At 54.6% G+C, this 21,391-nt stretch overlaps 1 protein-coding gene across 1 annotated transcript; it reads right to left on the bottom strand.

Annotated features, from left to right (window-relative positions):
• Positions 1–1,949: 1,949 nt before the first annotated feature.
• LRRC27 (leucine rich repeat containing 27) lies at positions 1,950–21,005 on the bottom strand. The gene is made up of 10 exons (XM_023762653.1): positions 20,814–21,005; positions 19,263–19,393; positions 15,456–15,514; positions 13,095–13,250; positions 10,208–10,565; positions 8,999–9,157; positions 6,056–6,152; positions 4,732–4,850; positions 3,606–3,735; positions 1,950–2,314 (listed from the first exon to the last, which is right to left on the bottom strand). The coding sequence occupies exons 1-10, from the start codon at positions 21,003–21,005 to the stop codon at positions 2,186–2,188; spliced, it is 1,530 nt and encodes a 509-aa protein (XP_023618421.1). The 3' UTR covers positions 1,950–2,185.
• Positions 21,006–21,391: the final 386 nt, after the last annotated feature.

Genomic DNA, 21,391 nt, shown 5'->3' with positions numbered 1-21,391 from the left:
CCATTATCATCACCATTACTATCATCACATCACCATCACCATCACTATTACCATCATCACCACCACCACCATCATCACTATCACCATCACCACCACCACCATCACCACCATCACTATCACCATCACCACCACCATCACCACCACCACCACCACCATCATTATCACCACCATCACCATCACCACCATCACCATCACCATTACTATCATCACATCACCATCACCAGCACCATCATAGTTCTCCCCTGTAGCTGGTCCAGCAATGAGATCCTCAGACTTTGGGCCATGGTCAGGGCTGGGCTGCAGCAGCAAACACGTGCCACATTCCTGTGCAGCACCCGCCCCACTGGTATTTCACTTGGGCCCGTGGAATTGCTCAAAGGCCCTGGCAGGTGGCTGGTGCCTCCTGGAAAGCTTCCCCACCCACCCCCTAACCGGTGCCTTTCTGAGTCCCGTGAGTGGGGCGGAGCTCTGCAGTGGCCCCGAGTCCCCCTCAGGCCCAGGTCCTGTGTTTGCAGGCATCTGAGCAAGAACGTTTCAGGGTGGGGCATCTCTTTCTCAAATAATTGCTTTAGTTTCAAAACAGTTGATCTGTGGTCCTTATCCTGAGCCAGCGGGCTGCTTCTCCCTTAAGTCTGTTCTCTGTGACGAGGAACCCAAGTGCAGAGCACCCCAAGCTGTGGGGGGCCATTGAGAAATCCTGGGGGCAGAGTATATTTGTGACGCTCCCCTCCCAAGGCTCCCAGGCCCCTGTCCAGGTCCTCATCTGACCTGGTTTGCAGTCAGCGTTGATGTCCTAGTGTGGGCGAGAGGAGAAATCTCCCCACGTCGATTGAAACTGCTTGGCCAGAAACTGAGCTCTCTCAGAGTCAAAGACAGAGAACCCACAGAGTCTGGGCATGTGGGCCAGGACGCCTGCCCCTGCCCTGCATGGCCTTGGCAGCAGCGGTGTGCCCCAGGCGCCACCTGCAGGGGAACGTGGGTCACAGCGCTGAGGCCGAGGGAATGGTGCTGCACTCCTTTACCGCCTAAGCCTGAGGAAGGCCTGGAAGCTTCCGTTCTGCACTTTCAGAGCCCGGAGCTCCCTGCAGAGGGACCACCTGGAGGGGCATGTGGTGGTGGGGGGGCCCCTCAGGCCCCCTAAGTGGCCTGTCACGTAGCATTGGATAACCGAGGGAGGTGGCGAGAACCCTGGAAGTCCTTGTCGGTGCACAGGACGGGAAAGGAGGGGTTGGGGAAGCTGGAGGAGTTGACATTTATACCTGTCTGATTAGGAGAGAAGGTAAAGGGACTGTCACTGCTAATAGAATGAAAAATACGCAGAACTTGAGGCCAACAAGGACAAAAATGGAAGCACTGCAACTTGAACCAACCAGCAAAATTAAACAAATTTGAAGCTGGAGTAAAATCAAGCATGTTTGCCACCACGGAATGCCACCACTGAATTTTTTTCCAGCTTTTCCTTTTTAATCATCTAACAGTGTTTGGCTTTTATCTGTACCCTGTTTCTAGGATTCTTGGAGCAAAGTGATTTTTAAAAAGGTGAGATGACTGGAGTTGGACTCCTGGGCGGGACAGGTGGGGAGCCCCAGAGGGCACGAGGCTGATGAAGGCCTTCCGCTGAGCTGGGGCCCAGGCCTCCTTCCCGAATGCAGTGAGCTCAGAACAAAACCCTGGGGCAGACAGAATCGATTAGCCTGCGGGAGAGAACGCTGTTAGTGGCTGATCGGCTGATTGGAGGGGAGGCCTGGGCAGCCTTCGGGGGCAGGGGTGTGCCCTGCTGGGTCCGCCACCGGGAAGGTTGAAGGTCAAAGGAGACCTCTGCTGGTGGGAGGAGGGCCTCACGGCAGTGGCTTCTACCTGGCAGGATGGGGTGAGCCAGCACCCCCGCCCCACCCCCCGCCCATGGAAATAACTACCTTTGTTGCTAGAAATGAAAGCGGTGTGGCTGGTTTACAGTATTCTCTTCCTTTTAATGCAGCTGAAACCTTTCACGGCCTCAGAAAAAGCAACGCAGATCAAAAACAATAGGCTGCTTGCACAGCGAGTCGAGGGAGATGCTGAACCTGAGACTCCAGCGTGCGAGGGCACGGAGGAAGACAGCCCCGCCGAGCCCACTCCGGCTGGAGGCGTTCCCGTCGTCGCACATAAGACGCTGTCATTAGTATTTGTAGTCACTTTCAGATGCTTAGTGTTTCGTGTTGGAAAACGTATTCTGAGGCTGTAATGCCGGCAGGCACAGCGGATGGCTCCCAGGGAGGGCTGGGCCCCCGTGGCTCTTGCTCAGTTTCATGACTCCGTCCAGCAGCTTTCTGGCCTTTAGGGGAGGGCGGGGGGACAAAGTTAGCCAGGTGGACAGGACGGGGTCAGCCTGTCTCTGTTCAGACACACTGTCCTGTGCAGGGGGCAGGTCCCCAGAGGCCCGGTGTCCACACGCAGCATCTGCATGACTGCCAGTCAAGGAAGGGACAAGGGAGGATCCGCTCTCCTGCTCACGTCACCACAGTGGGCCCCATCCCGACTGCGACCCCACCTGAGACTCACACCCGCCCCGGGAGTGGGGGCCGAGACTCAGACACAGGAACAGGACCCAGCGTGCTGAGGTGGAGGGAATTCCTGAGCCTGGAACGAGGTGTGGGCTCTGCTCCAAATGCCCTGTCCCCAGCCCATCTGTTGGGCCAGAAGGAGGTGACATGGAGAAGGAGGCAGGGGGCCCTTTCCTGCCTCTGCCCAGAAAAGCTGGCTGCTATGTCTGCAGTGCCAGGACCTCCCTGTCCCCAAGGAGGGCATGTCCTCGCCCCCCTTGCCCTCCCCCCACCCCAGTTCCATCTCCCTGGGCATAGCCTGGACCTCCAGCTGCAGACCCATCACGATGGATAAATCGAACTCGGGGTTTACAGCCTCATGACCAGCGGACGTTATTCACTGCTTATCCCCTGGTTAACATTTTCTTCCCTAAAACTATTGTGTTCTTTGTGGAATTAAAAACATTTGTTTTGCCGTAACCGGTTTGGCTCAGTGGATGGAGCGTCAGCCTGAGGACTGAAGGGTCCCAGGTTCGATTCCGGTCAGGGGCATGTGCCTTCGTTGCGGGCACGTCCCCGGTGGGAGGTGTGCAGGAGGCAGCTGATCGATGTATCTCTCTCATCGATGTTTCTAACTCTCTATCCCTCTCCCTTCCTCTCTGTAAAAATCAATAAAATATATTTTTTAAAAAAACAAAAAACATTTGTTTTGCTTTCTGCATACCTGCCACTGTGACCCTACACAGACACTGGGCGCGTTGGCCCTCACGGCCCCACCCAGCTCTGCTGGCACAAACCCTCAGGTGAAGACCCCACAGACGGGTCCCTGCCCTGTTTCCGCGGGCCAAGGAGAAGCTGCTGCCAGGGCCCGTGAGGCGGCACGTCGCACCCGAGGGCTCACACGTGGCCAAAATGTTTTCTCATCCTTCGATCGAGTCACCCTGGGACCCTCGCCCACTGTAAGGCCCGTGAAACGCCTCCCCACCCACATTTCAGCGAACACGTGCTCTGAGAAGGCACAGCAAGCTCCCTTCCGTTTTTAATAAAACCACTTGTTTTTAAATAAAGCCGACACATACGTACCACCTCCAGGTTCTCGGTGGCCTTCCTCATCTCCTTGAACGGTGCCACCCCCTGAAACATTTTCCGCCGCTCCTGCATTTGCCGGCCGTGCTGCTGCAGCCTCCCCTCCAGGCCCCGCTCCTGGAAGGGCCTGCGGAGACCGGGCCGGCCTCAGCCTGGGAGAAGGAGCCTTCCTCCCCCTCCAGACCAAAGCAGAGCCTGCGGCTTGCACCCCACCGTGAGGGTGAGGCGCTGGAGGGGACGCTGAGGGCACCAGAGGCCGCCCGCCCCTCCCTCCCGGCGCCAGCTCACAGCCAGGCCTGGGCGACTCTCCCAACCCTTCCCCTGGGCTCCGAGCTGCTGGGACACACACTGTATTTTAAAAACTTCAGGTTAAGATGCTGCACATTTAGGGCCCTGCACATCGTGCCATGTGACAAAGAGCGTGTCTGTTTTCACGTCAGATACATAGTTGTCATAAATCCTCAGTCAGAGGGACATTGAATTAAATGAGGATTTTAAACATATTTGCTCTGTTAGCATCGGGGCTTTGGGTTCACACCCTTTGATTTATAACAAAGATGCGCAGAGTGGCAGAAAGAGGCCTGAGACTCTAGTGCAGCGGTTCTCAACCTGTGGGTCGCGACCCCTTTGGCGGTCGAACGACCCTTTCACAGGGGTCGCCTAAGACCATCCTGCATATCAGATATTTACATGACGATTCCTAACAGTAGCAACAGGACAGTTATGAAGTAGCAACGAAAATAATTTTATGGTTGGGTCACAACATGAGGAACTGTATTTAAAGGGCCAGAAGGTTGAGAACCACTGCTCTAGTGGGAGGCACGGATCGCAGCAGGAGGGCGCAGTGGGGGCTGAGAAGACATGCCAGCGAAGGGAGAACACGGGAACCTAAAGCAAGTCTGGGGCCCGCGGAGCTGCTGCTCCAAGTGGTGACAGGTCCCTCAGGGATGTGCGGACACTGGCGGGGAGGTGACAAGTCCAGCGGCTACAGCAGCTCCTGAGGGAGGGACCCATCCTTCCTGTTGTCCGTGCTACCTGAGCCCCCAGAGGCTGCCCATGAGATGCTGGTGGAACCAAGACCTCTGACCCAGGGGTGGGAGGGAGCATCACCCCCAGAACCAACCTGGGCTCGTCACTGGCGTGTGGAGACTTCTCTTTGAGCTGCGCCCCTTTCCCTGGTGGAGCCACTGGCGTTTTCTCATCGTCGATAAGATCTGTGGCAAAGGGGGGCTTGGGGGCCTCCTAGGAAAACATAACAAGGCGTTCAGGAGCCCACGGACACACTGCTGTGGGCACAGACGATCGTCCACGGAGGCCGGTCGGAGAACAGCGGTCCCTGCACTGCGGTCCCCACCCGGCCTCGGCCGCCAGCTGGCCGTGCTGCTGGCCGGGCGGGGTGAAGGGCCAGGCACAGAGCAGGGCGACACCCACTAGAAATGGACGTGACCATGCAGACGTGACCCTGTCTTTAAATCACTAGGTTTCGAACTGAAACATAACTGACAGAGAGTCAGAAAGCCTGTGTTACCGGTGACTGGTCAGAGCTCTCCTGCCCTCGCCCTGCTGCACCCCTGCCCGTGCTATGTCCCAGGCAGGCGGGCATCCCCAAACGCCCCTGGGATGTGGCCCTGGGCCATCGCTGGCTTCAGTGGACAACATGCTAGATTCGGTGTGTTTTTTCCCGCCAATAGCGCTGTCCCGTCGTCCACTCCCCACTGAGCTGGTCCGTGGTGGTGTGGGTGTGAGTACTTGGAGCGGAAGGGACACGCGGGGAGTCCCACTGTCTCTACAGCTTTCCTGTCCCTCAAAGTTTGCCTGTCAGAGTGGCCACCCCGCTGTGAGGTGGACAGCGGACAGGGCGCCTTCCCCCAGACTAGGGGCGCAGAGGCCACCCTGCCCTGGGGGGTGCCAACAGGGGACATGCCTTAAACAAAAGAACTGAAGGAACATCGTGCCAAGTTCAAATGCACACGTGCCTGACTGCTCTCGGGAGAGAAGCAAGCTGGCACGTCCAGGCCCGCGGCTGCCCTGTCCATCTGGGCTCGGACCCCAAATGCGCCATGGGAGCCGGTGGCCCCAGCATTGAAAACGGAGGGCCTGAGCCCACTCAACCACCGCTGCTTGGCTTCCAAGGTGCCCGACCTCCCTGAAGCTGAGAGGACCCCAGACAAGGAGACCCCGCAAGACACCTGTGGGCACATTCGACTCCGACGGTGCAGAGCGCAGACCGCAGGTTCATTGGGCACCGGCCCAGCCCCACCCCCCTGCGCTGGGGCCTGTGGGCCTCAGTCTTCACCTGGGAAAGGGGGACGTTGCAGCACCCGCCGCATCCCAGGACTGAACAGGAGGAGCGGGAGCCCAGGGCACTCGACTTGCGAGCGGCCGGCAGTGCCTGACAGCCGCTCTCAGGTCTCACCGCAGCCCCCCCTCCCGCCAGCATCGCCTACCAGCGTCCGTCGTGGAGGCCGGAGTTTGCCGAGTTCCCTCTTCCTCTTCCTCAGCGTCTGGGCTTGCTCCCGCCACTCCAGCAGGGCCCTTCTGTCTCTGGAGGAAAGGCACCATCGTATCAGTCGGTCCTGGTAGGGGGCAGCTGCACAACTTACAAGGACTCTCCTGTCATTGTTAAAGCTCCACACATAGCCCTCCACTTCCGGTCCCTCCGTCCAGAGGGCAGACACTGGCCTGAGCGGCACAGCATTAGGGGGGCGGCTTCTGAAATGCACCCCGGGCAGAGCTGGGCACATCGAACTGTCCCAAGGGCGAGCCAGGCCCCCCTCAAGCCCCTGCCAGGTGAGGCATCAGAAGGCCAGGCCGGGGCTGTGGCTGCCAGCCCTGGCCCCGAGGCCTTCAGGCACTCGCAGTGGCCGCCGATGAGTCAGCTTCCTCTGAGACACGTGAGTTCCACGTTAGAGAGTGAGCACGCGTTTCTCCCAGGCCCCTCCCTGTGACGTGGCCATGCTCTCGCAGGGCTTTGGCAGGACGGGCTCCACGTGGCGAGGGGTTGCCCGCTGCACCCTGACCTCCCTGCGGTCACACCCGAGGGGAGTCACTGCCCACAGCTCAGAGACCACTGGGCTGTGCTTCTGGCTTTGGAAATGGGACAGGATCCATGGGGAGCCTCGCCGGGCCCAGGTCTCCATCTGCCCGTGTGAACTACTTCCTGGGTCTCCTGTAGCTTCCAGTGGTCAGCACGCCTCCCCAGCCCCCCCAAATATGGCCTCTGGTCTCCCCTCTCAGCAGATGGCCCCCTGGCCTCTTGCCCTGCCTGTGTCATGGGCTCTTCTGTCCCCATGGCCCCCGGGCTCCGCCCACTGCCCCCTGTGAGGTCCTACACCGGTGCTTGGTGCTGCCTCGGGATTTAGGTGGCGCTGGGACCAGGTACCTCCTTCCCAGGCTCCCCTGGGGCGCGGTGCTGGTCCTCCCGGCAGCCGTGCTTTGCTGTCAGAGCCTGGGAAGGGCAAGGTGCCCCCCTCTGCACCCCTGCAGAGGCCTCCCCACTAGACAGCCTCCCGCCCCTGCCTGGGTGGTTCCCTTGCCCCCAGCTGAGCCACACTCCCTGGTCCTCCACTCAGCAGTCCTGTGTGGAGCTGTGACTTTGTGACCTCAGGGGCTACCCTCCCAGAAGACAGGGTCCATCCTCGTCTCCACCACTTCTCGGTGAACTGGATGGAAGGGACCCCCCCCTCCCCTTGAGAGGCCCCTAGGAGACTCATGTCCTAAGACAACCAGGCCCACCAGGAGTCTAAGCCGCAGGACAGGCCTCCTGCACTGTCCCCACGGAGGCCACAGAACGCAGCCTCGGGGTCCCAGGCAGAGAAACCAAGGAGAGAGCTGGCACCTGCCCTTGGTGCTTGAGACCTTCCTTTCACAGAGCGTGCAGGGTCCCGGGCACCCCGAGTGCCGGTGCCGCCGTGCCACTTCCCTGCCCTGAGCACCGCCATCATGGGCAGAACAAGAGGGGGACGGTGGCTGGGGGAGGGGAGGGACTCACGTGAAAACAAGGGGCAGAAGAGCTTCCCCGAGGCGTCTAAGGGCAGGTGCCTGAGGCTGGAACTGGCGTTTGAGGAACTAGAATCAGGGAACAGGCGAAGCCAGGCAGGAGGGGTGGGACCCGCCTAGATGCAGAGCAGGGCGGTGCCGGGGGCCAGCACAGTGTATGGGGGCAGGCGCCCTCGGTGGTCGGGAGCAGCCTGTGACATTGGCTCTAGGAGGCTCCTCTCGCGGGGACACAGATGGCCTTGCTCTGCAGAACTGCCCGCCAGGCTGCCCGTGCTCGGTTCTCACCTGGCCCTGAGGTGGGCGGCAGGCGCCCCACTCCTGTAGCCTGGACTCCAGCTGAGGGACACTTTGGGGGACTCTAGGAGGTGGCTGTCCACAGCTGTGGCTGATGACCAGCGTGATCCCAGGAGCAGCCCAGACCACACCCTGAGTCTGAGCCTCTCTGTCATCCCTGCCACCAGGGAACAGCACAGGGGCCGGGACCTCATGTGTCCTGACCAGTTCTGAGGGTCCACCATCCCCCACCTTTCACTGAAGGAAAAGAAGCCGACTAGACAGTAGGCCTGGTGGCGGGGGGACAATCGTGCACCCTCAGAACTGGGTCCGTGAACAGTCCGCATCCATCAGGGCCCGAGAGAAGACACACTCACGGGATGGGTTCAGGAGGGTTTATTCACACCAGGCTATTCATGGGGGAGGGGCAGACAGGTCCTGGGGCAGTGCGGGGACAGTGGGGCTAGCTGCCCAGGCTCCGGGACGAGGGAAGGAGTGACTGCAGGGTGGAACCCAGGAGTGAGAAGCATGGGGTGGGCCTCTGTGGGGGACCTGGTCAGGCCCAGGTGGCATTCACTGGGAGGGGCAGGTGGAATGAAGGTACTGCCCTCCAGCTCTCCCTTCTCTCCGACCCCCTTGCTGGGACCCCTCCACTGACCAAACCCAACCAGGAGGCGAGGGGCTCCTGGGTGCTGTGGACAAGGCCCATGCTGGCCGGCCTCCCAGGGCCCAGAGCACGGGGAAGGCGGGCGGTCAGCAGAGCTGGACAGAGGACACGCTGAGCACAGGGGTGGCCGCGGCAGCAGCAGACCCGCGAGGCAAGGGTGAGAGTGAATGGACAAGCATGTTACTTTTAAATATTGTTCTTTAGAAAAGACCTGCTAGCCAAGTAAATGAAAGGAGAGGAAGGCGGATTAAGGAAGAATAAGAAATTGGAGGAAGGTATAACAAAGAAGGCAGGCGGCGTGAGGAGGCGGGTGGGGACGGGCGTGCAGGGAGAACCTGCCCGGAGACGGCCTGCACTCGGAAGCAGCTCCCGGCTTCCAAAGGGGGAGAAACAGTCCGTTTATCAGGAGTCGCCCCCAGGCCCGCCGGGATCCCACGGAGCCCAGCCTCACCTCCGGCGCTGCTCCATCAGCGCCTGCTTCTCCCGCAGCTCCCTGAAGGCCGCGGCCCGCCTCTCCTCCAGCTGCTCTGCTTCTGTCGCTGTCCCTGTGCCCGCCGGGTGCGCTAACGCCAGGCCAGGCAGGGCACCCTTGAAGGAGGGTATCTTCCTTCTGGAATTACACAGGGTTTTAGCCAAGTATCCAAAAACAAAACCTTGTGATGAACACACACCTGGAAGATGAGGTGGAAAACATACAACCTGAGAGCAGGGCTTCTGGGCCAGCTGCGCCCTGGGCCTGCGAGGAAGGTGCTGCCCTCCACTCCCACCCCCAAGCCGCCAGGTCACCCTCGGGGTGTGGGCTCTGAACCGGCTTCCCCCGAGCCACCTGGATGCGAATGGAAGGAGGGAGGAGGAGGTTTCTAAATAGCAGGCTTGGACCGTCCTGTCCGCGAGTGGGTGACTCAGGACTGAGACAGTCGCGAGGTGAGTCCAGGCCGGGCTGCCGTGGAGCCTACACTATGTGCTTCCTACACCTCTGCGGCCACCATCGGTTAGTAACACCTCAACGGTTTTTATTCTGAAAATGTTCAGACCTACAGAACAGGTGTAAGGATAGTGCAATGAACAGCAACACCTTTCCTGGAGACGGAAGATTTTCAATGTTTTCAATATTCCAACCCCAGCCTTCTCACACACCGTACCCAGACCCACACACACACCATGCACATACAACACACAATGCATGCGCAACACATAGCACACAGCATGCAGACGCAACACACATCACACATACCCATGCACATACAACACATCACCTATATCATGCACATGTAACACACATTACATACATCATGCACGTGCAACACACATCATACACCATGAATACACAAATACACAATGCACATCATGCACATGCAACACACACACAATATACACATGGGCACATAGCATGCACAGACATACCACACACACACACCAGACATATAACACACACATACACACACACACTCAAACACACAGGTTTGGGCTTTTCTCTTGTGTAACCACCTACTTGGAGCCCATGTTGGGGTGACTTTAACCCAAAGCCAGGTGGGTACTGCTGCCTAACTAGTGAAGGCAATGCAGACACACACACATCCCTGATGTTTTAACGGATAGTTGCAAAGTAGTTTTCAACTTTGAAAAGACCTGACGACACACCTTGGCCTAGGAGTCGTACCTGGGGGCGTGTCTGGGGTTGGGGCGGGCTTCATCCCGGGTGCGCAGCACGGCCCGGAGGTTTGGAGGCAGCTCCATGGCGAGGAGCTGGTTTTGCAGAACCTCAGCCTGTTCCTTCTCCACGATCTCCTGCCGCAGCTTCCAGAAGCGCCTGATCTCCTCCTCACTCGGCCAGTCTTCACAGGAATCGGCAGATTTCCTGAGCTCACTCAGGTCCAGTCTCTCAACAGGTGGGAACGGGCCCTCCATTTCTTTTAACCTGGTCCCCTTTGGTCCCTGAGAATTAATGGTGCCTCCGTTGGGTGCACATTCTTCGGGTAAGGCCAGCACGGGATATGGCAGCTGACTTAGGTGCATCGCTAGTAAAATAAAATCCCGATTCAGTTGACTGCGCTGCAACCCTGGGCCGAGCCTCAAGCAGACCCCAGGCAGCTCCCTCCGCCCAGGCTCTGGCAGTCCCTGTAAACCCATGTAAGGGAAGATACTCCCTATGCACATCCTTTGGGTGTCTTAATTTCTAATCAACGTTTAGCCCATGTGCCTGCTGCTTTTGTCTGGCAATGCTTTTGTTGACTTTCAGACACTTTTATCTCTAGCTCTAGGTAAATTATTTGGGAGCAAATTGGCCTAAAATGTATTCATCCTTTGTCTCTGCCAGGTCCCGCATTAGGCGTTCGAGCCACGGTGTCCCACAGACCCGGGTCACCTGGCTGCGTGAGGCCTCCATTCCCACAGGCACAGACACTCGGACAGGCTGGGGTGTGCCCACCAAGCCCTGGCACACATCCTTCCCAGGCATGTAGACGCACACACCCTGTGTCCTCAGACACATTTTAAACAGCTCTAACCACTGTAAGCTACTTCCTGTAAGAGGTGAATTCATTTTCAGCCTTTCAAATCTAATCTAGTTAGCCATTATCTACACTAATAAAAGGGAAACATGCAAATTGGTGTCACTCCACTACGCCCACCAGCCAATCAGAGTGACTATGCAAATTAACCCAACAAAGATGGTGGTTAATTTGCATTCGCAGGCGCAGAGCAAAGACTGATGAGTGAAGAGGCTTGGCTTCTCCTCTGCAGCCGGACCAAAGGCCTGGGTCCTGGGTGCCGGAGGAAAACCGGTGCCAGGAGCCAGGGGAAGGAAGGTCTATTGCACAAATCTCTTCATGCAACGCACATCTAGTATATATATTCATGCACTCAGGGAGTCCCTCAGCCCAGCCTGTGCCCTCTCACAGTCTGGGACCCTTGGGGGATGCCCACCTGCTGGCTTAGGCCTGCTCCCCGAGAACAGATGATCTAAAAGAAATAATCATATCCTTGGGTAAGGATGTTTTAGAAAGGTAATGGTCGCATGAAAATTCACTGCTGGCAGGGCTGAGGGGCCTGGGTGCTGCCATCTTGTGGCTGTGGGTGCTGCCATCTTTGTGAGGGTGTGACAGTCAATTAGCATATTACCGCTTTATTATATAGGATTAGAGAGAGAGAAGAAAGGAAAGGGATAGAGGGATAGAGAGAGAGAGAAACATCAATGAGACAGGAACATCATTGATCAGCTGCCTCCTGCACGCCCCACACTAGGGATCGAGCCCGCAACCTGGGCATGTGCCCTGACTGGGAATCAAACCGGTGACTTCTTGGTTCCTCGGTTGATGCTCAATGGCTGAGCCACATAGGCTGGGCTCTACCTTTTTTTCTTGTCGATTACATGTCTATTGTATTAAACAGGTACAGACTTCAATGTAAAAAACAAAAACTGCAATGGGATTGAAGGGTAATGAGAACAACGATGACCCTAAATATTTATTACTTATGAAAGCATAAAATTCTAAAAAATATTTTTCAAGGTCAGTGTTTTACAACTTTTTTCTCTAAGAAAAAGCCATTCTCTAAACACAACATCCAGGAGGAGAGCTCAGAATATGAAACAGGTAGAGGCTTTGCTGTCAAGCACTGTTATTACAGCGTGTGCCCCGCACGACCCCATGGGTCTCCCGTGGGACCCAGTGGGCGGCTGAGTGAGATGCGCTGGTGCCACACAGGACACGACACACGCGTGCATAGGACAGCACACTCCCAATGCTATATGCTCCCGACCGCTACATGCATGGGGTTGGTGTTTTTAAAGAAAAATAGTTTAGCTCTAGCCAGTTTCTCAGTGGTTAGAGCGTCGGCCTGTGGACTGAAGGGTCCTGGGTTCAATTCTGGTCAAGGACACGTATCTTGGTTGCAGGCTCAATCCCTGGGCCCTGGTCAGGGTGTGTGTGGGAGGCAACCAATCGATGTGTCTCTCTCACATCAGTGTTTCTCTCTGTCTCTCCCTCTCCCTTCCACTCTCAACAATTCTCAGGGGAGGAAAAGAAAGGAAGGAAGGAAGGAAGGAAGGAAGGATTTTTTGTTTGCATAAGGCAGCCAGGGAGGGAGGGAGGGAGGGAGGGAGGAAGGAAGGAAGGAAGGAAGGAAGGAAGGAAGGGAGGGGAAGGAAGGAAGGGAGGGAGGGAGGGAGGAAGGAAGGAAGCCTATAGAATGGGCAATTGTTGTCTAATGGACCAAGCAATTCCTGAAATAGTTACGTGATGGTATTGGGGGTGAGGACTGTTTCATTATGTTCATCCCAGTGAACTTTTACCCAAACCTGCCCTGGACAGGCTCCATCATGGGCACTGAGGATGCAAGCCTGTGAGCACAGAGCCAGAGAAAGACAGGGCTCTGCTGTCAGCGAGGAGACCGTGTGTGAACCAGGTGCTGGGAGCGTCCAGCGGGGACACATGAGGCTCCCGTGTTCCTCGGGACATGATTACAGAGAGGAGGTGCCCTGGGCCCAGATTTTAAAAAGCACTCGCTTCGGTTTTGATGCAGTTTGTCCTAATAATTGTCCTACGAACCTTGAGAAGCTGCCGGGTCTCGGCGGTAGGAAAGCTTGGCTGCAGAGCCTTGCAGGAATCTCAGGATGGCGGCCGGGCCCTTCTGCACAATGACCTGAGGCGGGAACTCCAGAGGGCAGTGCCTCAGGTTCAGTGCTCTCAGCGTCGTCACGTTCCCTGGCGGAGAGGAAGGACCATCAGCATGTTACACACACTCCTGTGCAATGGAGGCAGGAGGTGACAGTGACTTTTGCACATTAGGAAAAAGAGATCCTGTTGAGAATTCTGGGTAAAATTATATGACAGATGTCTGAGATTTGCTTTTTTAAAAAAAACCCTGCAGGGGGGACAGATTCCATAGATTAAGACCAGTCTAATTACAAAATAAAATAAAATAAACAAACAGAAGCAACAACAACAGCCCTCTAGTAAAAAATCACCAAAAGCTGCTATAATCCAAAATGCCTATCTTCAACAATACCAAAAACTATAAGGCATGCAAAGAAAAGTAAAATATGACTTATACACAGGAAACAAGCAGCCAAGAGAGACTGTCTTTGAGCAGGCTCAGATGCTGGATGTAGCATACAAAAACATCAAAGCAGTGTTATAAACATGTTCAAAGAAATAAAAAAAACTTCAATAATTAAAGGAAAATATAGTAAAATATCTCAACAAATATAGAATGTCAATAAAAATATAATTATTAAATAACCAAATAGCAGTTTTAGACTTAAAAATTGCAAAGACTGAAATAAAAAATACACTGGCCTCAAGATGACAAAATGGCAAAAGCATATACAAGACGACAAAAGAAACAAGTGAACTGAAAGATGGATAGATGATATGTATGCAAGCTGAGATCCAAGAGAAAAAAGATTCAAACAACAACAGAACTCAGAGACCATAGAACATCAAGAATGCTAATATACATGTGACAACGGTCATAGGGGGAGCAAAAGAGAGGGTTAGAAAAAAAATCTGAACAAACCATGGCCAACACAGCTCTAATTTGATGATAAACATTAATGTATATATCTAAGAAGCTTAACAAATCCCAAGTAATATAAACCACAAGGATTCACACTGAGAAACATCACAAACTAGTGAAAGACAGAGAAATATTATTGAAAACAGCCAGGGAAAGAGAACTCAGCACCTACAAGGGAACAGCAACTATAAGATCAAGAGCGGACTTCCTGGAGAAAGCAGTGGTGGCGTGAGCACAGGGGAGCAGGTGTCCACAGTGCTGTCAATCGAGGGCTCTGGGTCTGGCAAACTCTCCTTCAAAAAGGCAGATGAAGATATTCCCAAACTGATGCAGGTAGAAATAGATCATCTGAATCAATCTATAACAATTAAGGAAATGAATTAGTAATTTAAAATCCACCCCCCAACACACACACACACACACACACACACACACACAATCTCAAGTCTAGTTGCAAACCACTGAACTGAATGGATGAGTTTAACAGCAGACTAGACTCACCAGAAGACCTAGAACTCAAGGCAGGTCAATCCTATATAATAAAAAGCTAATATGCAAATTGTCCCCTCGATCGGGAGTTGGACCAGGGGGCCGGGCCGGCCAACCACCCGCGTCCCCTTCCCCTGGCCGGCCGGGCCCTATTGGCCCCCATCGGGGCAGGCCAGCCAGACCCCACTTGTGCACCTGTGCATGAATTCGTGCACTGGGCCTCTCGTGGAAAACAACGAAAATGGAACACAGAGAGAAAAAAAAGAACAGGGGGGAAAGGGAGTATTCAAGGCATGTGGGACAGAATCAGAATCTAAACTTGTGTAACTGGAGTCCCAGGAAGAGAGGAAATGAGAAGGAGAAAGAAGCAACGCTCCAGGTAAAAGGCAGAGACCATCAGACTGGACAGAAGAGCGACACCCAACCACACCTGCCTGCGGCTGACGACGCAGAGGCTGAAGTCAAAGCTGGGAAGACGCATGCGCGTGCCGAGGGTGGCCAGGAGGTGGCTGAAGTGGATGCACTCACACATTCTGAGTGCCAATGAACACGGGAACACGCATGTGAAACCACAGGGCTAGCGCTCCACACAAACCAGAGCGCCAAAAGCAACAAGAAAACATAAAAATCCTAAATTTCTATTCAACCAATAACATTGTATCAAAATAAAAAGAAGCAGAAGTTGGTGGATCTGAAAGGAAAGGTTTCATCGCTCCTCATGCTAGGCTGCGGGTCGCTCTTTAGGTGTAGAAATCACACAGGCACTGGCAGCTCTTGGGAGGGGCGTGAGCCACACACGGGCCTCCCCTCGGGGCCATGCCTGGTGCATCTACTACAGGTTGCAGCAACCTCACTAGACTGCATTTTAAAACCACCTTTTATTTGGTTGGTTGAGTACTTACCCAGCTGCACAGGTAACATTTTGATAGGATTTCTTTCTAAAAGCAAAGTTTTCAAATACCTTTAAAACAAAACAGAACATACATCATTTAAAAGCAGAAAGTCGAGTAACTGTCCCTAAGTGATACCGCGTTTCTTCATTTGTCTTCTCTTTAAGGCGGCAACGCCACAGACCCACAGTGACCACCGGCGTGGTCAACTGTCCCAGCATCGGGCCGAGCTCTCGCCGGGCGCTGCTGACCTCGGGGCCAGGCAATGCTTGGCTGGGAGACGGTCCTGTGCCTGAGGGTGTTTATAGCAGCATCTATGCCTGTCCCCACAAGATGCCAGTAAATCACCCCCACCCCGCGACAACCACAAAACCTGCAGACATTGCCAACTGTGTGCAGAGGGAGGCAAGTTCTCCCGGCTGAGAACCAGTGCCCGGCTGTGGGTACCCGGTGACACACGCACCACACGGGGGTGCCTGAGGTGTGTGTGATGCACCCCAGCGATTTCAGGTGCTCTGTGCAAATGTTCTCCACGGTCAAGAGCGTGCTGCCCGGCATGTCTGCCCTGCTTACAGATGGTGATTCACATACTCGTGGCCGGAGAAGTCCCCAAGCAAGGACACCTGGTTTCGGGGCATTTTCTCCCCGTATTTGACACCTGTTAGCATGACTTGTAAAATTTAGCACAAAAGAGACCTCAAGCAGGTAGGATGGCTGGAGGACCCCAACAGAAATGACTGGCTGCATGCCTGCTGGGGCGTCACCAGTTCACGCTGCCTCGGCCCCTCTGGTTCAACACTGTCATATATCAATGGCAGTTTCCCTTCCTCCTTCCCTTCTCAGGGGTCCCCAGCTGAAATCTGGTGTGAAAGGACCACAAATACTCTGGCTCGTCAGCAGCTTCAGCCCAGGGGCTGACAATTTTCTATTTACCTTCCTGGGAGCGTTGGTACTTGGGCTGCTTTGGGTATTAACCCCTTTACATCTGCTGACACGCAGCAGCCACTGGGGACAGCGTCCGGGGCTTCCGGAGATGCCTCGACAGAACTGCGGTGGCAAAGGGCCCTCACCTCCCCACACCAGGGACATTCTTGTTGTTGGCTGGTTTGGGGACATACAACATGGCAGCCACCTACTGACCTGAAAGGGTATCAGGCCTGTTTCCACCCGACATAATAACGCATTAAAATATTCGGGGCACACTTTAAATGACACCCAGTGCTGATCCATCATTTCATTTCACAGACTTCCCCCTGGACATAGGCGTCTATGGGAACCAACTACTCGTAGGGGCACCCAGGCTGAGGCCACTCCTCACGTGTCCGCTCTCGCTACGAGCTCACACCACCGACCCTGAAGGGGCACCTTCGTTCTGGATGGTTTTCATCGGGCTTTGTGGGAAGCTTAAGGCTTTTAATAAGCTCACAATCACTTAAAATTTATAACGAGTGTGTTTCAGGTCTTCTGCAGGCTGCTCTGATTTGAATGATGTAGTGGGTTGCACATCACATAACAATTCTATCTTAAACAACAGTGAGCAGCGGGCTTTGACTGGAAACATCAAAGATTCCAACATTGGAGAATTGTGTGCTTATTTGAGAAGAAAGAAGAGTGTTTAGGGGAAAGCACTTCATTTTTACCTTTTGAGTAGCAATTACTCTCCGCACAATTTATGTCCTAAACACAGAAGAGGACCGTGTGACGAACAGCGCCTTCCCAGGCCGCCTCCGAGGGCTGGGGAGGCCACTCAGGTCAGCTCTCGGGAAGGAGGAAGCAGCCTGGACAGCCTCAGCCCGTCACACAGCCAGGCACACAGCCAGCTGCAGACCGGGCTCAGCCATGCGCCTGCCTGGCCGGCTCTATGCAACCAGGGACACGACTCCCCACAAGTGATCTGCTCGGCAGACCCCGCCAACCCCAGGGGCTCCAGGAAGAGGGCTCCTGGCTCTGGCCCCATCCTGATGGAGATGCCAACTCATCGTGACATTCGCTGCTTCCTCGAGGAGCCTGCGAAGGCACCAAGGATCAGAGACATTTTCTCTTACTCTTACAGGTGACAGAATACTCACTTTTTTTTTTAATCCTCACCCGAGGTGATTTTTTTAGAGAGAGTGGAAGAGAAAGGGAAAGACAGAGAGAAATACCGATGTGAGAGAAACACATCCATTGGTTGCCTCCGGGACCGAGGCCGGGGAGGAGCCTGCAACCCAGGTACTTGTCCTTGATCGGAACCGAACCTGGGACCCTTTGGTCTGCAGACCGATGCTCTATCCACTAAGCCAAACTGGCTAGGGCAATACTCACTTTTTTTTTTTTTTAATACTCACTTCCTAAAAATTGCTTTTAAAAATGGTGAGCAACAGCCAGGCGAGTGAAGGGCCTGCTGCAGGCCTGTGCCCTGCGGTTTCAGTGACGACCTGGCTTCTGTGCACAGTTACTCGTGTCAGAGCTGGGGGTGCCCTTGCACACCTCTCTTCCTCCCATGCCCACATGCAAACTGAGCCCCACCAGCTCCCGAGCTCAGCGCAGCTCTGCAGTGTCCAGCCTTGCCCGGGCACCGCCTCGCGCATGCACTGCTGCAGTGGCCTCCTTCGTGGCCTCACTGCTGCCACTCTCGCCCCTCCGTACAGTGATCTGAAAGCCAAGTCAAATTCCACCCCCATCCACTCAAACCCTCTGTGGGGAGTGGCTATAGGGTCAAGCCTCGGACTGACCTGTGGCAGAGCCACATTCAAGTCCCAGCTTGGAGGGCAGAGCCCTCCTAGCACAATTAAGCTTGACCTTACAGTCCTCCCTTGTTCCTAGGTCGCTAATGGGCTGAGGGAGGTGCAGCAAGTGCTGCCAAAACAAGGCTTGAGTAATGAAACTTGCAAGAACATGGTAAACATGTTGACCACTCCCCTTTTTTTGCTTTGTGTGATCTGACTACAAAATAAAGCTTCGGCTGACAGGCTGTGTCACTGTTTCCTCATCCAGGCACAGTGATCCACCTAGTCCCAACTGTATTCTCTTGTCTGTCTTCTTTAATCCTTCACTGCCCCTCCTCAGGTTCACCCCTAGCCATGCTGGACGCGGTTCATGCTTGACCCTATTGCCGCTCCCTACGACCCTCTTTCAAAATGAAATCCAAAATAGCAGCTGTAGTCTACAAGCCTGGCCGACCATGCTGGCCTCCCTGTGTCCCTCGCGTCTCCAAGCACATGGCCGCCCCAGGGCCTTTGCATGTGCTTTCTTTGCCCAGATGCGCTGACACAGAAGGAGGGCCTGAAGTGTTTCTCAGAAGTGTTTCTCAGAAGGTTTTAAAGGGTAAGAAGCACTGGGGGAAGGACTGGGTACAGGAGGCAAAGGGGCCAGGAGGGGAGCATGGCTCCCGGAGGCCATGCTGAGGATGCCAGCGGATGGTCAGCTGCTGGGGAGGGCCCAGGTCTTTGAAGTGGGGGTGCTGGGAATCTCTGGAGTCAGAGCAGGAGAGCACACATTCACTCTTCCAAAATGGGCAGAATTTCTCGTTTTGGATACACGTGGTTGTATTTCCGACCCTCAGGCGAGTCAGAGATGGACCCAGACATTACAAACCCCACACGGCCGGTCCAACAAAGGCGCTGGCACCCTCAGCTGCTGAGTGTCCTGAGTTACAACAATAGCCCCATGAATTTGTACACTCAGCCATCGCACCGCCCGGCCAGCCTCAAAAATACCATCAAATGCTTCCATTCTGAAGTCAAAATTCAACCAGGAGGAGCTGAGCAGCAACAGAGCAGGCTCTCAGACGTGTTAAAGGGATGGGGACTTTGAGTCGGGAACAGGAGCGCGACTTGCCTGTGAGAGCCAATCCCGGACGGAAGCACCTGAATCCTGTTGTGCCGCAGGTCCAGCCAGGTGAGGTTGGGCAGCAGCTGAAAGAAGTCTCGCGGGATTGTGCAGAGCTCATTTCTCTGAAGATGCAATTGCTTCCCAGGAAAGAAAAGACCACGTTTGGTCAACCAACTGAATTTTAAAACACGATACAGCCTAAAAGCATTTCCGAAGAGCTACTTACTAGCCACCACAATCACACATATCGAGTTAGACGAGAAATCATACTCTTCTACCTTAAGTTTAAACAGTAGACACGAGACTCAACATGAGAATTGTCAGGACCCGTGCGCCACTGTGGGAGCTGAGAGCGGGTCCTGACCCGAGGACACCCCCATGAGCACATGTCACTTCTAAACTCCCTCTGACACCACACTCACCCCCGGTGTTTATATCCCTCTTCTCCCTCCTGGGCCCACAGCAACTCCGCCCAGTGAAGGAACGGCCCCGTCTGGTCCCAGGGACGCATCCAAAGGGAATAACTGAAGGACACACACACTGAGCAGCCTGCTGTGGGTTAACCGTGATCAGCAGCCACACAAGAACAACCCCAGAGCCATCACTGCAGGATTCCCAGTGAAATCAAGTCACCATCATAAAGGAGGCAATAGCACGGGAGGCAGGGACAAAGCGCAGAGCACGGGACCTATTAGCTGTGTGACTTTGAACAAGTTCCCAAACCTCTCTGTGCTCCAGAGTCCCCACCTGTAAAACAGGTCACGTGATCCACCTCCCAGGGCACACTAGGTGGCCAATGCTTGGCACACGGCAGTGCTAGGTCAGCACTGGCCATCGTGACTATGTTGCTGGGCTCTGATGGAACCTTATTCTGGAAGTCACAAAAGCTCACTAGACCACAAGCAGGCAGGGACTCACCTGGCGAGGGCACTAGGCAGAAGGTAAAATTGGCATGTGACGTCAGCAAAGTGTGGGTGAGAAAGTTTTTCCCTGTTTCAATGTTGACTGGGTTTTTAGGGCTTCTGTGTTTTAAATAAGAGACTGAGACCCAGCTGGCATGGCTCAGCGGTTGAGCGTCGACCTATGAACCAGTAGGTCCCAGTTCGATTCCAGGTCAGCGCACAGGCCTGGGTTACGGGCTCAGTCCCCAGTGTGGGGCGTGCAGGAGGCAGCCGATCAATAATTCTCTCTCATCGTTGATGTTTCTATCTCTTTCTCCCTCTCCCTTCCTCTCTGCAATCAATAATACAAATATATTAAATTAGGGACCGAAGGTGCTTTCAGTAGCGGTGTCTACCATAAGCTTTTTGGTGCCCAAGACTTTCTCGAGGAGAGGGAACATCAGAATTGGACCCTACGAGGTATTCCCATTGGCTGGTCCCCAGGCCTGAATTTCTCATTTGTCTTGAACAGCACACGAAGCCCCGAGTTAACCCTCCTCTGTCTCATTCTAGAATTTCTCTCCTGCAGAGAAGCCGACAAGTAAAAGCCTGGGGTGAGCTGTTTGTTTATGTCTACTCGGTCCGTGCACAATACCCCGAGACACGCCCCACTTACTTTAAGGGTGGGGATTTTAAGGATGTCTCCTAAATGTTGAAGACCCCTTTGACTCAAGTCTAGAATTGGTGAGGAAGAAAATATGGCCCCCGGGACACTCTTAGGAATGTCTTTGGACGGGGCGGCGGGCGGGCGCCCAGCCTGAGCAGCGTCGCTCTCCAGGTCAGCGGTCCCAGGGCCGGTTCCCTCCATCTGTCAGCTGGGAGGAAGCAATCCTCCAGGCCACTGCTCATCCTCCTGGGTCACCTGGAGGGAGAGCGGACACAACCACAATGAGGAACGCGGCCACGTTCCCAGGTGGACGGGCTAGCTGCCTGGCAGGCCTGCAGTGATTTCACCTGCTTACAAAACACTCGCTTTTAATAAACAGTATCATCAACTTGACTTTTAAATTTTAAAAGAATCCCTGGGATGCAAGAAGGTTCAGATGAAAACGTTCTGCTCCTCACTCTGAACCATGGATACAACTTTCAACTCCAAAACGCAGGAGAGAAATGGCTATTTCAGGGAGGAAAACAGTCAAAACGTTCCAAAGTCTGTAAACCAACGTATTCCTTCCATAAAATGGGGGTGAAGGA

Source organism: Myotis lucifugus, unplaced genomic scaffold (assembly GCF_000147115.1).
Source record: "Myotis lucifugus unplaced genomic scaffold, Myoluc2.0 scaffold_255, whole genome shotgun sequence".
Classification (NCBI taxonomy): domain Eukaryota; kingdom Metazoa; phylum Chordata; class Mammalia; order Chiroptera; family Vespertilionidae; genus Myotis; species Myotis lucifugus.
This window is presented reverse-complemented; position numbering and strand designations above follow the sequence as displayed.

What these genes read in the sequence shown, in the direction of transcription:
- LRRC27 (XM_023762653.1), bottom strand. Translation starts at nt 21,005, where the DNA reads ATGGAGGGAACCGGCCCTGGGACCGCTGACCTGGAGAGCGACGCTGCT. An exon ending in AGACCCGGCAGCTTCTCAAG is followed by an intron (nt 10,566 to 13,094) that starts GTTCGTAGGACA and finishes TTATTTTACTAG; the next exon opens with CGATGCACCTAAGTCAGCTG. An exon ending in AACCCCAGACACGCCCCCAG is followed by an intron (nt 9,158 to 10,207) that starts GTACGACTCCTA and finishes GTGTAATTCCAG; the next exon opens with AAGGAAGATACCCTCCTTCA.